Source organism: Helianthus annuus, chromosome 14 (genome assembly GCF_002127325.2).
Source record: "Helianthus annuus cultivar XRQ/B chromosome 14, HanXRQr2.0-SUNRISE, whole genome shotgun sequence".
NCBI lineage: Eukaryota > Viridiplantae > Streptophyta > Magnoliopsida > Asterales > Asteraceae > Helianthus > Helianthus annuus.
In genome coordinates this window covers 58,196,256-58,217,543 of record NC_035446.2, presented here as the reverse complement: position 1 = coordinate 58,217,543, position 21,288 = coordinate 58,196,256, and the positions used below count along the sequence as shown (strand labels likewise).

Here is a 21,288-nt window from a genome sequence, read left to right as displayed (position 1 = left end):
CTTTCTTTCTTTCTTTCTTTCTTTCTTTCTGAAAAAAGAAAAAAAAAAGAGATTTTGAATTAGAAGAGGGACTGAAAATGTTATCTTTAAAATTCCAAAGTTACCCGTTGTGTTATTATCAACTACTGCAAGTGTAACTCCCACCACCAAACATTTGACCGCTCCCTCGAATCACGGGTCCAATTTAAGACGACTAAATGTCATTCATCTCTCTGCACATCTTACCTCACCTTTCATCTTCTACTACTATTTCAACATCTTACCTCACCTCACCACTTGGTCATGATTACGTTACGCTTCACCACATCCCTCTTCAATGTTTGATTATCTTTCCTGAAAATGTCTGATGATTCATCCACCACATTCACCCATGGGGCTTCAAACACGGTATGTTTCAGTGCTTTTCGCTAATTCAGGAATCATGGGGTGTAAACAAGCTCAGCCATGGTGGGCTCGGGTTACAAATGCAGCCAGCCGGCTTGGCTTCACTCGTTTATCTTAACCACCTGAAATCTCGTTTTGTAATGCCGAATTTAAAATTTACAATTTTTAATTTACATGTATTAAGCTTTGGGTTATGTTAAATTTGGGCTTTAGTTTAATCAAGCCAAACGAGAACGACCTTGGCTCCGGCTCGGCTAGTTTGCCGATTTCGACGATCCGAGCCAAGGTAGGCTCGCCAATTCTACTTGTTCATTTTAACGGGCTGAAATGTTGAGTTCGAACTTGGCTAGTCAAAAGCTCGAGCCAGCTTGTTTAACATACATATTTATAAATTACACTATTTGTAATTTAAATCTATTAATTAAAATTGGTTTTTAGAGGGTGTTTGGGGTTGAGTTTTGAAGGAGTTTTTTAGATTATTGAGTTTTGAAATCGTAAATAATCAGTTTTGACTGTTTGGGTAAAAAAATTGATTATTTGCGTTTAGAAAGTTACAAAACGCAGTTTTCCAAAAGCAGCTCCCCCTATTGCAATAAAACGCAGTTTTCCAAAAATTGATTATTTGCGTTTAGAAAAGGATTTTCCCTTGTTTATTTTTTTAAATGTATATTTGCCAAACACTCAAATAGATGATTATCTGATTATTGTGATATCAAGCAACATAATCAAATCCAAACACTATCTTTCAACATCACATTTTGTTCCGGTTAATTATCTGATTCTGATTATTCAAAACGCATAATCTCTTTTCAAAACTCAATCCCAAACACCCTCTTATAAAATTCAAATGTATAATTAATGCTGTAAAAGTTCAAAACCCTGAGGTCAATGGATAACCTTGGGATTGGAGGAAGTAATGATTAAGTAAAGTATATATTTGAGTGAGGTTTAATCTAAAGTTTCAATGACTTGCTTTTGTTGCAAGTTTTGGTTGATTAAGTTTGTATGGATAATAAGTTGGAATATAATATTCTTGTTGTATGTATATTCTAATATGAACCAGATTGGTAATATGGTTGTCATTGCTATTTTTATTCTTCTAACAGTTATGGAAAATTTGCAGGTTTTCAAGAGCGGTCCGCTGCTTATATCTTCCAAAGGTACTTGCGACATTTGTGTGTGGTGTGGACTTAAAAGAAAATTCAGATATGTGTTGTTTATTTTTAGTTTTAGAGGGCGTTTGGGATTACGTTTTGAATTGATTATTTGATTATTGCGTTTGTAAAACATAAAAAATCTAAAAAGGTGTTTGGATGAAAAAGTGATTATCTGCCTAGCATGTACCTAAATGCTTTTTCAAAACGCAGTTTTGAAAACGCAAAATCTATTTTGAAAACGCATAATCTATTTTGAAAACGTAACACCTATGTGTTCAGTCTGCATGTATTGAATTCCACTGTGCTTTACATCATTCTATAACCTTTTTTTGAATTAAATCAATATTTTCGCTTCTTCTGCAATAATTCTTTGCTAATCCAGGGCTAGGATGGAAGTCATGGAAGAAACGCTGGTTTATTCTCACACGCACTTCTCTCGCTTTCTTCAAAAATGATCCAGTTAGTCAGTTATCTCTCACAGTTACTCTGGTTTTTTTTATTTTAAATGTTTGATCACTGTTTTTTTTTTGTTCAGAGTGTACTTCCCCAGAGAGAAAGTGAAGTAAATCTGACGTTGGGAGGAATTGACTTGAACAGTTCTGGAAGGTAATGGTAGTTATTGGGTGTGTTTACGTGTATTTATTTACGGAAACTTTTGTTCTTTAACATATAGTTGATTTGGAATTTTTATTGCAGTGTTGTTGTTAGAGAGGACAAAAAGCTGTTAACTGTTTTGTTTCCTGATGGACGCGATGGCCGGGCATTTACGCTCAAGGTTTTACATGTCATGTTAATAATACATAAAGTAGCTTAAAGGAAACAAGTCAAATGGACCGAATAGGTCAATGAGAGTGACCGAATGTGTATTTCTATGCATATAAAATTTTGTTAAATTTCAGGCAGAAACATCTGAAGATTTGCATGAGTGGAAGACAGCTCTTGAACATGCTCTTGCACACGCCCCAAATGCAGCCCTTGTTATGGGACAAAACAGAATCTTCCGGAACGATACCACTGATTCAAATGAACAGTCCTTTCATCAATGTTTGTGAACTTCATTCTGTAAACCTTTTTTTTTTCTTTTTTGCTGCGTGGGTCCCCTCTAAAAAATATCATCTTCAATTTTTGGCGGTAAAAAGTTTACTTTTTTTTATAGGGAGAGATAAACGCTCCATCAAGTCTCTAGTTGTCGGAAGACCAATATTGTTAGCGTTGGAGGACATAGATGGAGGCCCGTCTTTCCTTGAGAAAGCTCTTAGATTTCTTGAGACACACGGTTAGCTTTGTTGGATAAGATAAAACAGTTATGGAATAAAAAAAATATGTGGGTTATTTCTATGAGCTAACACCCCCCGCCGCATTTTTTTTTTCAACAGGAAGCAAAGTTGAAGGAATCTTGAGACAATCTGCAGACGTAGAGGAGGTAGACCGCAGAGTTCAACAATATGAAAAAGGTTTCATTTTTTTGTTATTTTACCAAATTTAGATGTTGTTTGAATGCTAAAGTTTACTATACGTTGTCCTAGACAAGAAGGAATTTAGTTCTGATGAAGATGCACATGTTGTCGGTGATTGTGTTAAGGTACATACTTCATTTTACTTATCTTAACCTGGAAGATAACAAACGTAAACTTCTAAGGTGATTAATTTGCATCTTGTTTTGATTATTGATTGCAAAACTTTCATTTGCAGCATGTCCTTAGAGAGCTTCCCTCATCACCTGTTCCCGCAACCTGTTGCACTGCTTTGTTAGAAGCTTATAGTAAGTTTAACCCCCCCCCCCTCTTTCTTAAATATTCTTAATAAAACAATGTATGTATAGTATGTGTCCGGTGTACTGATAATGATTGCTTGATCCAGAAATTGATCCGAAGGAAGCTCGAGTGAACGCTATGCGTGCTGCAATCTTTGAATCATTTCCTGAACCAAATAGGCGCTTGTTACAGAGGTGATTTTTCGCTTGTTTTATTTTAAATTGTACTTTGTTATGGTTTCGATAGAGTTCCAAATATATTTGAGTTGAGTTCTTCGCTTGCAGAATTCTGAAGATGATGCACACTGTTTCTTTGAATACTTGTGAAAATCGAATGACAGCATCAGCAGTTGCTGCTTGCATGGCACCGTTGCTCTTACGCCCACTTTTAGCTGGCGAATGTGAGTCGGATAATGATTTTGATGATAAGCGTGACAACTCTGCACAGCTGCTTGCTGCTGCTAATGCTGCTAGTAACGCTCAAGCTATTATTGCAACTCTCCTAGAGGAGTTTGAGAATATATTCGATGTAAGATTATTTTATATGTTTACATGGCAATTTCAACCCAATTATTTTTAAGTGGGCCGATTTAACAATCGATGTTGCAGAAATCGGCCTAGGCGCTAATCGGTGACTTATCGCCTAAATTTATCCAATTCGGTCAAAAAAAATCAGTCAAAGTCGGACAAAATCGGTAAAAGTCGGTCAAAATCGGACTAATCGGGCCCATGTTTTTTGACCCAATAAACCCAATTTTTGAAACCTGGCCCATGGTTTAAAGCCCAAATTTTAGTTATAAACCCATTTTATCTTTAACATTATAGCCGACACATCAAATTTATTAATAAAAAAGTACAAAGTTATCTCCTAAACTTGTAAATTTAGGTATTTTAACATTTAACCCCCTCTATCTTTTACTAGTTTACATATGGTTCCTAAACTTTTAAATTTATTAATAAAAAGTATAAAGTTATCTCCTAAACTTGTAAATTTATTAATAAAAAGTATAAAGTTATCTATATATATATAAAAATTTGTAAAATTATACTTAAAAAGTCCAATCTGATTAATCCGGATTAATCCCTATTAATCCCGATTAATCCCTAGGCAGTACCTCACCGCCCGACTCGCGCCTAGCGCTTTCTACAACATTGTTAACAAATAATTGTAAACTTTTTTTTTATTTGACCTTGATTTATCTTTCTATCAGGATGATGCTATGCTCAGATGTTCGATATCCGCGGGTTCCCGTGACGTTAGTGCAAGTGAAGATTCAACTGATGATGAAAATATGGAAACGGAAAACAATGTTTACCGTGATGCAGTAAATGAAGCTGATCAAGAATCTGATGATGATCCCGAACGTGTATTTAGTGGAAAGTTGAGTGAAAGCAGTGGTTATGCTGGCAGTGATCTTTATGACTTTAAGGTACTTTCTGAGTATTGGGTTGAGGTGGCATTTTAATGGGTTGGATTGTGGACAACGGGTCAAAATGGGTAATTTTTGGTATGATGCGGGCTGGGCTGGGTTGGATTGAAAAGTACATGAGGTGCATGTCTATGTACAACCAAATAAGCTTTATTTACATCCCGAAACTGCATATCTCTCATCTGTTTTACATATAAACCTACTAGGTTAATATAGACCCGTGTATCATACGGGTTAAATAATAATAATGATATGATTCATAAATCTGTAAATGTTTTTTTTTTTTTTATAAAAATGATATAATTCATATTACACAGGTTAAATAATGTAAGAAATGTTCAGTTTATAAAAATATATTATGAACAAAGATAGGTTTTTTTTTTTAAAATAAAGTTTTTTTAAGATAAAAATCATTGAAATCATAATTATCTAATAGGAGAGAAAAGTAGAAAACAAAAAGAATTAAAGAAAATATGTATAATTGATAAGAGAGAGAAGCGGAAATTTAAGGTGAGGAGGCACCGGAGAGTGACACGTGTCCTCAAAGATTTTCATTTATTATATAAGTATAGGTATAGATATAGATAGATCAAGTAAGCCTTTCATAATTTCTGCATCCATTAGGTTGTTTTTTCATATAAACCCTCTACGGACCCTAATTTGGATCCAGAACTACATGAGGCGCGCCTTCATTCCCCTGATGCGCTGTCCACAGCGCCTCGCGTGCGCCTTTCTTAAACCAAGCTTGTGACTTTTTTTTTTTTATGTTTGGCACTTAATGTAGGCATATGGGACTGATGCATCAGATGTGGTGTCTCCAAATAACAATGTAAATTTGGGATCAAAATTAAATTCATTGGCAGATTCTCAACCTCTTGATTCAAGCACAGAGACTCCTGTTAACAAACTAACAGGATCCAATTCTAAGTCTAGGCGTACAACGATAAGGGGACGGAATAATGTAAGTGTCACTTTTATCTATGATTTTTTCTAAATTAAAATTTTCATATATAGCATCTTAATTACTGTATCAAGTTGGAAATTCCGCAGAAATTAATATTGTTGTGGTTTATATAATAACTAGGGGTGTGAGTATTCGACACCACACGAACCTAACAAATATTCACGGGTTTGGGTTTAGTCTGAATGAGTTTGGGCCAGTTTCGGGTCGGGCCCGTGAATACGTTTAGCCAAATGGGTCATGTTCGTGTCAACCCGGCAGGTTTGACTCATTTAACCCATTTATTTATTTTTTTAATGTGTTTTATATAATACTTAAGCTATCTGAGTATATTTATATAAAAATATTAAAGTTCAAAAATAGTTTGGCATAATTTAAACCTAAATGCTTAAAAATTATATGTAAACTTAATATTTTAGAGTGCTAATATGTAAAAAATAGTTAAATAACTTTTTGGGGTGAAATAGGTCATGGTCGTGTCAACATGCAAATACACCTGTTGTGTTCGGGATCGATCCCCAACCCATGAACACGGCCCGTTTAGCAGCCGCTTTTATAACATTGTGTCTTTTTTCTGATCATTGTTTTTATTTTCCTACAGGCTAGAAAGACTCCTTCAGTGGAATCTTTTGATTCTTCTGGTGAAGAAGAGTAAGATCATGCACTTTAGAGTTTAGTGCATTGTGTTTTTTTCTGAATTTAATTTTATAAAAGGAATTTTGTTTGTTTGTTTGTAGGCTTGCTATTCAGAGGCTTGAGATGATGAAAAATGACTTGAGGCAAAGACTTGCAAAAGAGGTCATACTTTTGATTTTCTTTGTGCATGCAGTGAATATATATTTTAAACAATATTAGTATATATATATATTTTTATTATTTTAGGCGAGAGGAAACACGATACTTCAAGCTAGCTTGGAAAGAAGGAAGCAAGCATTACACGAACGTAGGATGGCACTTGAACAAGATGTAAGCCCTCCTTTCTTCATTTGATGAAATAATGTGTTGGCAGGTTGGCTTAAACTGACTTGGCTCATTTCACTGAATGTGTTTTGACCCAAGGCCATCTTTGAGGGGGTGCGGGGTGGGCAACGGCACGGGGCCCAAATAGAATTTACGTTGTATAAGCTAGAATATATATAGACTGAATCGAATTGTATAAGCTAGAATATATAGACTGAATCGAAATACGACACAAACAAGCTCTTGTCGGGGTGGTTATTGCTTTGCTAAGACAACAAGGAGACGCAGGTTCTAATCCTGGCGTTTTTAGTTTTTTTAGCTGTATATGACATTTAATGCCTAATTTTGTCAACTACATCTTTTCCTTTAATTAATAAATTACTAACTGCGCTTAGCTAAAAATAACTATTTAAATTATTTTCACATAAATTTTAGTGATTAAATAATTGATGAGTTTATAATACATGAAATTTTGCGAATAGAGCCCAAAATTTTTATCTCGCACAGGGCCATTTTTTTTTTTTTTTGTTATTTTCGGAGACGGCCCTGTTTTGACCTGACATCATTAATATACTGAAATCCGAGTTTGTATCATATTGGGCTTCGGATTTTACTCATTTATCATGACAGGTTTCAAGATTGCAAGAACAGTTACAAGCTGAGAGAGATCTAAGATCCATATTAGAAGTTGGGTTAAGCATGTCTTCTGCACCGGTTTCTCGATCCCATAACATGGATCCAAAGGTTTCCTTTTTTCCCTTTTTAAACATTTGACTTGTTGTAGATCATTTCTTTTGAGGTGGCTAGGGTGTTTAAAAACTGTTACCATCCAAACCGAAGCAAGTCAGCCGGTTTGGCAAGTTTAAGATCCAAACGGTTCAATTTTCGTGGTTTGAGAGCCAAAAAGTTCTGTTTGAACTTGGAACCAGCCGTTTAAGCTTTATCATTTTGAATTTTTTCTTTACAAATAATGATTTTGACCAAAATAAAAATTAAAACCCACCAAACCGGTAAAAAAGACTGGTCCAGTCGACCCACTCAGCCCGGCTGGTTGATTTCTCATTTTTCAAAAACGTATTTAACGGTTCGGCCCATAATTTTCATTCTTCTGGCCGAACCAACTATGAACACCCCTAGAAACCAGACTGTGGCACAAGGGTTGAGTTTACCAGAAACACTTTTTGTCAAGATAATTTAATTGTTTTATAACTAGTTTTTTTTTGAACGGCAAATTTGGATCACTGACCACTAGAGTATCATCGTGCCACCAGCGGAACCACCCGATCATATCCATCTCCACTAGGCATAATGCCTATACAATAATTCAGGAGGAAACCCAATAAATATGGGAAAACCCCCTTGTTAGTCTATAGAATATGATTAAAGATATTATATCATTTTAAATAAAATTATTAGGAGGCTATATGCTTTAGCAATGCAATCTGGGCAACTTTCAACCCGTTTAACCGGTTTCTTTTTTGAGCTATTTCTTTTTAAACTTCCTGATTGGTCATATACCTTTAAAATGAAGACGAGAGCGGAGCTGGAGGAGATTGCTATTTCTGAAGCAGATGTTGCTCGGTTGAAGCAAAAAGTTGCGGAATTGCATCAACAACTTCATCAACAACGCCACCAACATCTCCATAACTATAATTCTCATCAGTGAGTTATTTTTCTTAATAGAATGCTTAGTTTTACGATGGAACATATCAACTTTATGGAGGCGTTTTAGCGTTTGGACGTGCTTTAAGAGAGTGATTATGTCATTTAATTAATCATAACCGGAAAATCAACTGCAGTAAATCTGTTATAAGATAGAGTGTTTTGACCTTTGTTGATGTTTTTTTTGGGATTTCTACTTAATGATGTACTGATTATAATATTTGATAGGAGAGTTTTTCAACAAGATTTTGATTCTACAATCGCTTATATCAACCATGAACGAAAACAAAGATCAGAGGTAAATCTACTCTAAATATGATGTTGATTTCGATATAGATCAGTATAAATGGGTTGATTTGGGATGTGTTTGATTCTTAACGGGACAAGCGAAACTGGGTCAAAAGTCATCCGAAGTTTACTCAAATACTAAACCCCCAAAAACGAATCCGTGATACAAAGTGAAAATCGTGTTACACGCATGAACCCAAGCACAACACACATATTCGTGGGTTGACACGTGCACGACCCATTTAACCCGAAAAAGAGTTAATTTTGTTTTTACATATTACTACTATGAAGCTTTAAATTTACATATTTTTTTGAAGCATTTATGTTTAAACCATGCCAGTTTATTTTTAAAATTTGGCAAAAAATAACCAAATAGTTTAAAGTTAATTATATTAGTCAAATTCTAAAAAAAAACTAACAAATGGGTTGAACGGGTCAACTTGTGAACCTGTTGGGTTGACAAGAACTTGTGAAACGTTTCCACAGGTTCGACCCGAATCCGTATGGACCAAGCCCAAACCCACAATTTTCGTGTCCTGTTGGAAATTAACACCCTAGACCGGACCCGCAAAAGTTTAAAGTTAATTATATTAGTCAAATTCTAAAAAAACAAATAAATGGGTAGAACGGGTCAACTTGCGAACTTGTTGGGTTGACAAGAATATGACCCGCAAAAGTAAATGTTTTCACAGGTTCGACCCGGACCAAGCCCAAACCTACAATTTTCGTGCCCTGTTAGGAATTAACACCCTAGACCGGACCTGTTTCGCCACCTCTTGAGATATGTTTTGCTCATGTGAACAAGCCATGCTACTCTTTCTTATACACTTAGCAGGAAACTACATTGGGAGCGGAATTCAGAAACATTAGAGGGCAAACCTTAATGAATGGAAACACAAGCAGACAAGCTACTCGTGTGCAGTTTCTAGACTCGACAAGATTAAGTGATTCTAAAAGTAGCGAGACATCCACAAGTTTATCTATGGATGAATTTGGGGCTGTTGATTCTGCAATTATGCCATTTACATCAAGACCAACTGAGGTTAGACTTGATGCAAATGATTTTGTTTTTAAACTTGCGTAAATCGTTCTTTCTTACAACTAAAGGGGTGTTTGGATATGCAAAGTTTCAATATTGTTCCAATATGATTTTTTTAAATGAAGGACCTAAATGAAACAATTATGAAAATACTTACTAGTAAATAGCAACTTAGCATGCAAGTTTCATATATGTTCCATAGATCACATAGCTTCAACATTTATATAGAATTTCACAACAATGGAACTTGGAACAGTATTGAAAGTTGAGTGGTTTTTTAGTTAGAAAAAAATTTGAGCGACTTTAATGGAACAGTGAAGAAACTTGGTTATTATTAGGTGAAGTATTTATTGTTAGATGCAATAAAATAGGCCGTAGAGGCATAGAAAATAGTGTTTGGATGCTGTGACACTCATCATCACTCAGTAAATCCCACCAATAGCAAAGCTAACATAGGGTAAGATGTAGACATCCTTACCTCTACCCCATAGGAATACACTTTTGTCTTTCGACTATCAACACCATCCCCCTCTTTTAATGTTTTTTTTACAAAATTAGTAAAATAACGTTAACATTAGTGCACTTTCACTTTTGCCACTAAAGGTGTTAAATGTGTAGGTGATTGATTATTCAAGAAACCCATTGGCAACATCATCATCGACGCTAGTAGAATTAACAACCCGCCTCGATTTTTTCAAGGAACGGCGTTCACAGCTCATGGAACAACTTCACAACCTCGACTTAAGCTACACAACCTCATCTCAAGATTTTACATATAAACAACCACCTGGCTGGAACATCCTTAAAAGAAGTTAATCTCTTTGTATATCCTAAGTTTCTTCTCTTTTCATGATTCTTTGTCATTTGGTGTCAGCAAACAAAAAACTCAATTTGTATTCATGTGAAGTGGCCTCCTAGAATCCTTAATTAACTGTCTATTATTTGGTTTGACATGAAATGGCCGGTTTTGCACGTGTTTATGCGGTTCCCCTGGTTGTCTACTTACGAATGATTTTGTATTAAACGTGCACCTATATATATATAAGTTGATATGTACATATTCAGAAGATTCGACAAATAATCCAATTTCTTAAATTTGGTCTATGGCCAATTAGGCGCTCACTATCGGTTCATTATGTTCAACCTTAGTCTTGAATCGTCATCTTAAATATCTAGTGAGTTAAACTGAAGATCTGGTTGTAGATCAATCTTTAGGACTATATGTAAGTATTCAAATTCTTGTTTTATAATGATAAGTACCCGTTTTGAAGTGTTTTGTAATATCAAAACGTAATTAAATATTAGAAGTAAGTTATAACTTCAAGATAAATGATAGGGATTGATTCGAGATGGTCAATCTCCCAAGATAGATAACCCTTAGAGGGGTCAACCTCCAAGAACACAAGATAGGAAGAGACTATTTTTTACCACAATTTTTCTCTATTTTTTCATTCATAAAAATGTTTCTTAAATACAAGGAAATGATAACTAAAATTAAGTAAACATGCAACATGGGGATAGTGCTACTGGAAGTTGAGATGCAAAAAGGAAAAATAATTCTACATGCACAAAACAAATGAAGCGGAAACAAACGTGGGTACGTGGGCACGTATCAATAAACACCCCTCCATTAAGCATAGTTGAGGGAGTGGGACTTTAAACCTATAACGATGAATGAACCAAGTTTACGCAATTACTCATTTGGGGTTTTGTTAAGTATTATGTTCAATTACTCCGGAATTCAAATTGTTGAATTTCATAGACTAAATCAAGATTTAGCTATGTATGTTCTTTGTGGTTTTGAGTTGAATCCGAAGTGAGGATTTTATTCTAAAACATGTTTTAATAATCCTTAATTTTTAATAGTGAACAAAAGATATCTTACTTCTTACTATACTAATAAACAAAAATCTTTTTTTGACACGTGTCATTTTCTCATGTTTTCTCACCTTATTTTTCTATTTATCTATGTTAAATAACAATAATAATTTTAAACTAAAAATTAGATAAGAATAAATATTTATTAGAAGAGATTAGACTAAAATAATAATTATCCTTAAGACATGACTTAATATGATGACAAGTGTCCCATAAATATTTTATTTTATTATATAGTATAATATAGAGATAGATATAGATTCTTTATCGTTTAATTATGCATTGCACAAGTGATATATTATATATATCAAGGACCACTTATTGACGAAAGCTTGATATAATATTATTGAATAATTAACATGAGATGGCTCATTCACTCTTGCAAAACATAATTTCTAAAACAAGTTTTCGTTCATTTATGCATTAGACAACTATTCTTGTGGATCACTTATCCTCAATAGCATGCCACGATATGTTTCAATAGTTGATACTAGAATTACTATCCACCGTAATACGGCGGGGATTCGTTAGTTATATATATCACGTTAGATGAAAGGCAAATATTTCTTACATGACCACGAGCGAGTGTGTAAAATCGAGAAAAAAATAACTAAGTCGATCTCTGACTCGCGCATTGCGACAGACCTATCAAACGGGGAAAAATAGACGTACTACGATGGGCCTGTCAAACGTGAAAAAAATAGATGAAAAAACGTTGAACCCCACACGCACGTTGCGGTGTGTTAACTCGGAAATTTAGAATGACACGTTAAGCGGAGAACTTGTAAAAGATGAAAAGTATAGGGACCAAAGTTGAAAGTAAAAAAAAATGTTGAGGTAAAATTGCAATAGTTGAAAAGCTTTGGGTTGAAAATAAAAAAAAAAAATTAAATGGGTTAAAACGCAAAAGATGAAAACTTTTGAGTTAGAAGTGAAAAATCAAATTAATCAAAGGGATTAAATTACCAAAGATTGAAACTTTAGACTTAAATTGCCAAATATTGAAACTTTAGAGTTAAAAAAGAAATATGTAGACTTAAATTGCCAAAGATTGAAACTTTAGAGTTAAAGAAAATCAATTTCAGATTATGCAAAACAAAAGAGATAAATAGATTTAGTTAAACTAACGTTTAATATTATTATTATTATTTAACAGAAGAGATAAATAAAAAATAAAGGTAGTATAGTAAGATTAGTTTGATATAACAATAATAATAATCTAATATATCATTATTAATAATATTATTATTAAATTAAAGGAGGGAGCGTCACGTGACATTATTTGGAATCCTTTATTAGAATTAGATTAGTTTCCATTATTGTTTTTTTTTTCACTAGAATTAAATAATTCTAGGTCCACGGCATATGCTTTTATCAAACTATAAGTGTTTTTAGATGTATCGCTATAATGGTTTGGACTCACCGTTATAGTCGCACAATTCTTTCAAATGTCAAATTTAGACAAATTAGTTTCACCTTTGTAATGTTAGACGTGGTGTTATAATTGGTTTACACCCATCTTTCATCGCACATTGCATCAACATTTAGAAAGAACATCATTTTTAAAAATATAACAATTCTATACTCCGTTCAAAGAGAATTTATTTCTTACGTTCATTTTTGAAAGATAAATCATGATGACTGTATGTATTAATATATGACATTATATTTTGTTCAATATGTTCAATACATGGGTTTTTTTAAAGATAGATCGTTTTTATTATTTATTATATAAATTTACACTTATACAACCCGTGTAATACACGGGGTTTTAACCTAGTGGTCAATATGTTAAAATAGGATGATTTTTTAAAGTTATTTTTAGCGAAATTTGTATTTTAATACCAAACTTGGACTTGAATTATGCTTTGGTTGGTCTATATACCTAAGATTCTTTTTTTTTTTCTATATCTACACTAACATGATTTTATTATGCCCTAGATAAATATCAACAAATAGATACTATCAGATATAAAATGTTTAAAATTTAACCTATACAAGCGAAAGCAATGTGGGTGTAACCGGCAACGAAATGAAGCGGGCTAAACAACGTAAGTACGAGTATTTCTTTTCTTTTCTTTTTTTTTTATAGTAAAGTACGAATTTCTTGAGCCCAATGTTTTTAGGGTGTGGGGGCGCTTTGCGGGGAGGAGGTGCGGGGAGGGGTTACCGCGCGGGGAGAGGTGTCGCCAATCAACTTTCACCGCATGGAGGGGATGGATTTCGGCGAGAGGTTACCGCATGAAGGGAGAGAGGGAGAGGGTGGCCCACCAGATTTTCAACCAATCAAGTTATTTTCCTTTTTTTTCTTTTTGATTTTTTCAACTTAATTAAAAAAAATAAAAAAACAAGTCCCAAGAGAGGAGTGCCGCCATCAAATTGAGGGTGTGGAGAGAGTTAAATGAGAAGTTAACGTAGCGCGTGCTGATTGGCTGTGAGTAGAAGAGGTCACTTCCCACTTAGAGTGCCCCTCACACCGTTAATAAAACTAAATTTATGAAATTAAGCCTAGGGAAAGAAACCCTAAAATACAAGTAAAATTGAGCCTAGGCAGGCGCGGTGGGTGAAGAAGAAGGAAGCATGGTGGCGGAAGGTAACGGAGCAGAGCAGAACCCTACTTGTACGGATTCAGAATACGTCGAGGCCTTGCTTGAGGTTATCATTCCTTCATTTTACGTTTACAACTAGTACTTCAACTCCTTTCGCTTTTCATAATCTCTACTTAGTTTTCAGTTCAGTTATACTTTGATATTTGTTGCCAACTGCCAAGGGCAATCCTGCCTGCATAGATTTCCTTAAACTAAAATTATGTTTAGATCATTTGTTTTCTAAGTTTGTGTATATTTGTTTTCTAAGTTTGGGCTGTCATTTGCAAGTATGGATCATTGTCGATCGGCCAACAGGTCATACTCTGGATTGTTAAAATCCAAATTGCTTTTTCTGTAGCAAACTTTTGTGATTCACCCTCTGATTTGCCTTCTGTTTTATTATTATTATTATTATTATGTTAATCCTATTATATTATGCTGCTTTCTGTTATGTTGTAGGCTGCTAGATATAATGATATTGAAGATGTGAAAAACTTAGCTGCCATTGGGGTTTCTCTTGATTCCAAGGATGCCCAAGGCCGAACAGGTAAATTCATCTCACCTTTGATGTTCATGTTGGTGATATTTTCATCATTTTGTCTGCCAATCACATGCATCACTCTGCTCTTTGGTTATCTGTTTTGTAGCACTTCATATGGCTTCAGCAAATGGAAATGTCGACATAGTTAACTATCTAATCAGCAATAACGCGGTAGGGGAACCAACCCATGAGATAAATGGGATCATAGTTTATAACAGCGAATATGATTATTCTTTCTGTCACATATTTTCATTCTTTGTCACAGCCCGTTCTGACCGGCACTCATTTAGCCAAAACCTGTTTTGACCCGAACCAAAAATAACACTTTTTTAGAGTGGCCCATTCTGACCCGAACCCAGTGTGACCCATTACCCTGCACCACCCGTTTTTCCAGGTATAGTTTCATAACACAACTAGGTTATTGGACATCCGATGACGGCCTCTCTAATTTAACCTTTATTTTTGTATTCAAGCAAAATGTGTTTACTTACTGTTTGTATGAAGTTGTGTGTAGATGGGCTGAAACAGAGGGCAAAAGGTCATAACAGAAATAAGTTACATGACCCTTAATTTTAAATATATCTGCCAACTTTTTTTAACCAGTAATAAATACATGAAATACACAATAATTTAAAAAGTCAAAATGATTTTGATTGTAAAAGAAAGTTTCAGGCTCATCCAGTAATAAATACATGAAATACCATAATTTAAAAAGTCAAAATGATTTTGATTGTAAAAGAAAGTTTCAGGCTCATCCAGTAATAAATACATGAAATACCATAATTTAAAAAGTCAAAATGATTTTGATTGTAAAAAAAGTTTCAGGCTCATTAATCCTTCACATTCAATACTTGTTCCTTACAAAACAAGAGTAAATATATATTGTATTTATTTGTATTGATATGTATTTACCTTTTCTATATATTTGATTTTAAAAAAAAAACTGGAATTTGATTATGTTATTTTTTTTTTGTTCTAAGAGTAATCAATCCCTTGAATATGCAGTTAAACCAAAGATTTTAGAGTAAATTACAAAAATTGTCCTTTATGTTGACACTAAATTGCAAAGTATGTCATTTGTCTTCAAAAAGTACAACAAACATACTCAATGTCAGTGTTGCAGAAGTCGGTCTAGGCGGCCTATTAATCGGCGCCTAGGCGCTAATCGGCTGTTCATCGCCTAAATTTGAGCAAATCGGCCAATAAATCGGTCCTAGTCGGTCATAGTCGGTCAAAAGTCGGTTAATTTGTGAATTTCTAAGTACTTGATTTGTTATGTTTAAGTTTAATTGCTTATGTTTGAAGCATACTATTTGAAACTTGAAGTATTTATGTGAATTTTGAAGTATTATTTTTATATTATTGTGTGTGTGTGTGTATATATATATATATAAATTTGAAAAATTACATATAAAAATTCTCATTCCGATTAATCCCTAGGCGGTACCTCACCGCCCGACTAGCGCCTAGCGCCTTCTACAACATTGCTCAATGTTTGCAAACCTTTGCACGTTATGTCCTTTAGCCCTAACTCAATTAGTTTCCATAGTTAAATTTGACCAAGTGGACCCGATGCGAGGGTATTTTGGTCGTTTTACCCTAAATACTAAAATAAATAATAAAAAAACCCATTAAGGTTTTTGTTTAATTTAATAACCCTTCATTCCTGATTAGGGTTTCATGTTTTCCCCCAATTCTTTATCTTATGTGTAAGAATTTAATTAAATTGTTAATATAGATTGCTGTCTATAGATCTGCTCAATTGAATTAATTTCATGTTTAATTGTGTATAAGTTCGGGTCCATACGATGAGCAGGTCTCCAGTTCGGGTGTCTGAACTGAAAACATGCTTTCTTGGCTTACATCACCGGCGTATAAGTTCGGGTCCATATGCTGAGTAGGTTTCCAGTAATGGGTCTGATTGGAATCACTCAAATCAGATGTTCGCATACTTGTACTAAAAAACTAGTTTTTGAAATAAATTTGAAAGCTTTTCAGATCTAAATGATTCATTTCTGCACACAAGAACAGAGCGAAACAGAGCTGTGAGCTAATAACCAACATACAGATCAAGAATATGAACAATTAAACATGAAACCCTAATCAGGAATGAAGGGTTATTAAATTAAACAAAAACCTTAATGGTTATTATTTATTTCAGTGTTTAGGGTAAACTGACCAATATCCCCTCGCATGGGGTCCACTTGGTCAGACTTAACCATGAAAACTAATTGAGTTAGGGCTAAAGGACATAACGTGCAAGGATTTGCAAACATTGAGTACGTTTTTTGTACTTTTTGAAGACAAAGGACACACTTTGCAATCTAGTGTCAACATAAAGGACGATTTTTGTAATTTACTAGATTTTATCATGGAGCCATTAAACTTGATTTTTCTAAAGTTAAATAATTTAGAAAAGAAATGCAATTAAGAGAAGTTTATTCTTGTTGTAATTTAGGAGATTGAGATTAGTCATAGTGAACCAAAACATAAGGCTTATCTACATCAGTTTTTATGCAAAAATAAATAAATAAATATTCTTCTTTGTACATATCAATTTTAATAACTAATTTCAGTTCATAGATCATATTTTTTGTGGGAGTCCCTGATATATTAAAATTTTCAAATATCTTTCATTCCAGTTTTTTGTTTGAAGTTACTCGACCCAAAACCGTTTTTCAAGGCTTGGACGGCAAATTCTTATTTGAATTTCTTTTATTATTAAAACTATACACTTCATAATCATATTTGGCACACACTAATTATCAATAAAAAATTTGAAATATTTGGACAAAAAGTCTTGTGGGGCAGCCCAACCCGACCCGTTTCGTCTAGCACAAAAACTACCTACTTTGACCCGTTACCCAACCTGCCCATTTTCCCATCTTTAAATGCAAATTCTGAATCTAGTTTACATTACAACAAAATCCATGAATCAAGCATTTTTCAACCGCAGGATGTGAACGCTTGTAATGTTGAGAATAACACACCTCTTCATTGGGCCTGCCTAAATGGACACGTCGAGGTAAATATCATTTGTTTTTTTAATCACCCTTTTGTTGTAATAGTAATCAGTTTCAACCAATTAACATTTTGCACACTCTTAGGTTGTTAAGATATTGATTATAGCTGGAGCAGATGTATCAAGATTAAACCGGTATGTCACATCTGATCTTGTCATCATTGTCACCCTTTTTCAAAGATGTGCATATGTTGAACGCATACGATTGGATTTGTTTTGTTGCGTAGACATGAACAGACGCCTGTGGATGAAGCTGCAATTGGTGGGAAAATGAATGTCATTGATGCAATCAACACGGCGGTAGCACAAGTTGAACTCACAAGAGCCAGTGTTTGAGAACAAACGGTTTGTAGCTTTTAAACCGGATACTTACTCATAGCCAAGAAATCTACTTAAGATGCAATTGTTTTTTTTTTTTTTTGTTATATATGTGACAATTTTGGATTTTAGTAGCTAATATATTAAAACGAAGTGTTATTTTTATTTATTTATTTTGTGTGTGTGTGTGTCGTTCTTCTTGATGCTGCTTAGAATGGTGCCAAACAAAGTATGCACCTAAATTGTGGTGTTGTGATCAGTTTTTAATCTCAAGTCAAAATCCATAGCTACACTTGTCTGCAGTCTTAAGGATACAGGCATGTAATATGTGGAAATATAACTCCAGGAATTCTTTTGTAGGTGTCACAATATCTCGGTTTTCGTGTTGAAAACTGAAGCGGACCGGACTACGACATTGGCTGGTTGACCGCTTATCTTACCAGTACGGCCACAAGCAGTTCAATAATAGATGTTCAAAGCGTATCTACATTACAACGAGGCGCAAGTTTTGACCAAATTGTGTTAATAAACCTGTGAATATAAACATCAAATAATCAAGCTATATTTCAAGGTCCAAACAACTTGCATGTTCTTTACCAACACATTGGTCATTACTCATTAATGTACCATATATATCAACTATAAGTAGCATGTTTCATACTAAGTTAAGCACATTAGGCCCAAAAGCAAGGCCAGATGGCCATTTACACTAAAATGGAAAAAAAGGATGGATTAAAATAGATAATTTTTGAAGGCTCTACGTGGAACATCTTAGCCAATTAAGCTTCCAAATGACTATTCCTTGCTAAATGATGATTCAACACATGTTAGTGAGCTTTAAGTCGTGTTCAAACACCTAAGAGTGGATTTGAGCATCATGTGCTCATTTGCAAACGCTATTATTGTTATTGTTATTGTTCTTCTTCTTGGTATGTTTTAGTTTCACTTTCTACTATGCAAGTGATAAAATCACGTTACTCAACCATTGCCCTTTTGTGTTAACTGCGCTGCGCCTAAACTTCTCATCCACAAATTTTTCTTATTTCTCATCATGAACTACTTCTTCGAGTTGATGGTTTTCAATTTTCATACGCGTTGTTGATTAATTTAATTTAATACTCAATACTTATAAATAAGAATTAAAAGTCTTTGTATGTAAAAGCGGATACGAAAAATCAAGCATAACAGACTTGGTGAATTAAATCTATACATATATTTTTCCAACTTTAGAATAATACCAGACCTGTCCCTGGGTTTAAGTGTCTCCTATGAGCCAAAAATAATGCCCTTACGCCTAACGAGTTATACAAACTATGTTTCCTTTTTTTTTTTTTTATTGTTTTATTATTTTTAGATCAGAAGGATTGATTTATGATCAAATACAAAGTCTCCTAAAAATAAGAAGTCTTAAGAAGGGTAGCAAACGAACTCCGATTGACTCTTTCAAGCGGCATTTGAACCGGCTCATTGAACTCTACGATATGAGATTTTAGGTTTTCAGCTTTGGATTTATAGCTTGTAGATTTTAGAATTTTTTGTTTATATCATTGTGTCTTTTCTATATTTGTATCAGTGTGTCTTTTTTGCATCTCATTGTGTCTTTTTCCTCGACATTGTTTTATGTTTCTCGCCATTGTGTTATATTTTGCTCAATATTGGGTTGTATATTGCGATCCATTGTGTCTTTGTACACACTTCTTTGATTTAGGAGACTTTGTATGATAACTTTTCCTATTATGGTTTATGGATTATAAATGGCCAATAGGGGTGTTCATGAGCCGAACCGAACCGAACGGAGGTCTGCTCGTGCTCGGTTCGGTTTGAAACCGAGCCGCTCGGTTCGGTTCGGATTTAGGAAATCGAGCGGAAATCTTATGCTCGTGCTCGGTTCGGTTTAGAACCGAGCCGCTCGGTTCGGTTCGCTTTTGCTCAGTTTTATTTAGCATTCCTACACAGCCATTCATTCACCAAAATTCACCAACTTATATGTCTCACACACACTTTAACAATTTAACAAAATACAAACATAAAAAGTCCCACAAAAATAAACACAAAATGTCATCCAAATGTTTAATGTTTAAGAACATCTAAAAAACAAAATAACTTAAAAAACACGCGTTGAAGTCTTCCAGACATCTTCAATCAAAAATTGAATTCAAAACATAAAATTTGATACATTAACATCAATTTAAACCCATAAAACACCCCTCTTTTTTTTTAGCTGAAGAGTTGAGAGAGATTAGGGTTTTTTTTTGAACTGAAGATATGAAGATATGAGGATTCTAGGGGGTGGATATGATACATGTTTATTATATTTAATAATATATATAACAATAAACATAAATTCGATCGAAACCGAACGAGTGACGAGCGAGCGTACCTATGCTCGTGCTCGGTTCGTTTTTAAACCGAACCGAGCTGCTTGGCTCGGTTTTAACCGAGCAAAGAATCGAACGAGCAAATTTCCGAGCTTTTCCGAACGATTGTCGAACGATCTTCGAGCGCCGAGCAGTTTGGACACCCCTAATGGCCAATAAGTTTGGTTTATCAATTATGGATCAAAATATGTTTACTATGGGCCAAAATAAGTTATAAAGTTTTAGTTAGATCATCAATTAATCAATCATACCTAGTAAAATCCCACAGATAGCAAAGCTACTGTAGGGTCTGAGGAGAGTAGGATGTAGGCAAATCTTACCTCAATCTCTAAGGATAGAGAGATTGCTTCCGGATAGCCCCTCAACTCCAAATAAATAACAGGCAAACAAACAAAACTAAATATATAGAAAACAGAGAGCTACTAATAACACATCGAATGGAGAAAACGTAGCATATGGTAAAAATCGACACAGATGTAACAAGATATCCAACACATAGACACACAAAGTCCACCTAAGGTGAGTGGAAACCTAGGCCCCCCAACTCAAAACTAAGACACGTCTGTACACTCACCTAAAAGCCCTTAACCGTAATCCTAAACCTCCAAGGCCTCCTATCTTGGACCATGTCCTTAAAAAGGTGCAACTCCTACAAATCCTTCCTAATACGCTCTTCCCAAATAAAATGGGGTCTACCTCTACTCCTCCCATCTACAATAAGGGTTTCCACTACCAAAACTGATGTTGTCGTCTGCCTCCTCCTCACATGACCAAACCATCTCAATCTCCCCTCCCTAATCTTATCCGAAATACTAGCCACTCTTAACATTTCCCTAAAAACCTCATTTCTTATTCGGTCTAACTTTGTGTTCCCACACATCCACCTGAGCATCCTTATTTCTGATACCCCCATCTTGCGTGCATGTGTA

General features: G+C 34.5%; 2 protein-coding genes across 5 annotated transcripts; both read left to right on the top strand.

Moving 5' to 3' along the window:
- Window positions 1-147: 147 nt before the first annotated feature.
- LOC110920901 (rho GTPase-activating protein 7) lies at window positions 148-10,621 on the top strand. 3 transcript variants are annotated; one of them, XM_022165120.2, is made up of 22 exons: window positions 148-387; window positions 1,508-1,544; window positions 1,924-2,000; window positions 2,077-2,147; window positions 2,238-2,316; window positions 2,441-2,585; window positions 2,698-2,817; window positions 2,918-2,995; window positions 3,068-3,123; window positions 3,234-3,303; window positions 3,402-3,489; window positions 3,580-3,823; window positions 4,506-4,724; window positions 5,509-5,685; window positions 6,287-6,336; window positions 6,423-6,483; window positions 6,568-6,651; window positions 7,276-7,389; window positions 8,177-8,307; window positions 8,536-8,605; window positions 9,431-9,637; window positions 10,253-10,621. In XM_022165120.2, exons 1-22 carry the CDS (start codon window positions 340-342, stop codon window positions 10,448-10,450), a joined length of 2,424 nt encoding a protein of 807 aa, XP_022020812.1. In that variant the 5' UTR covers window positions 148-339; the 3' UTR covers window positions 10,451-10,621. The 3 variants fall into 3 exon arrangements, with proteins under 3 accessions (XP_022020812.1, XP_035838767.1, XP_022020813.1); XM_035982874.1 differs by lacking the exon at window positions 10,253-10,621 and having other exon boundaries at window positions 9,082-9,573; XM_022165121.2 differs by lacking the exons at window positions 6,287-6,336; window positions 6,423-6,483.
- Window positions 10,622-13,994: 3,373 nt separating this feature from the next.
- LOC110921829 (ankyrin repeat-containing protein P16F5.05c) lies at window positions 13,995-18,623 on the top strand. 2 transcript variants are annotated; one of them, XM_022166161.2, is made up of 7 exons: window positions 13,996-14,167; window positions 14,560-14,647; window positions 14,748-14,812; window positions 17,598-17,666; window positions 17,749-17,798; window positions 17,891-18,008; window positions 18,342-18,623. In XM_022166161.2, exons 1-6 carry the CDS (start codon window positions 14,093-14,095, stop codon window positions 17,997-17,999), a joined length of 456 nt encoding a protein of 151 aa, XP_022021853.1. In that variant the 5' UTR covers window positions 13,996-14,092; the 3' UTR covers window positions 18,000-18,008; window positions 18,342-18,623. The 2 variants fall into 2 exon arrangements, with proteins under 2 accessions (XP_022021852.1, XP_022021853.1); XM_022166160.2 differs by lacking the exon at window positions 18,342-18,623 and having other exon boundaries at window positions 13,995-14,167; window positions 17,891-18,150.
- The last annotated feature ends 2,665 nt before the right edge of the window (window positions 18,624-21,288 follow it).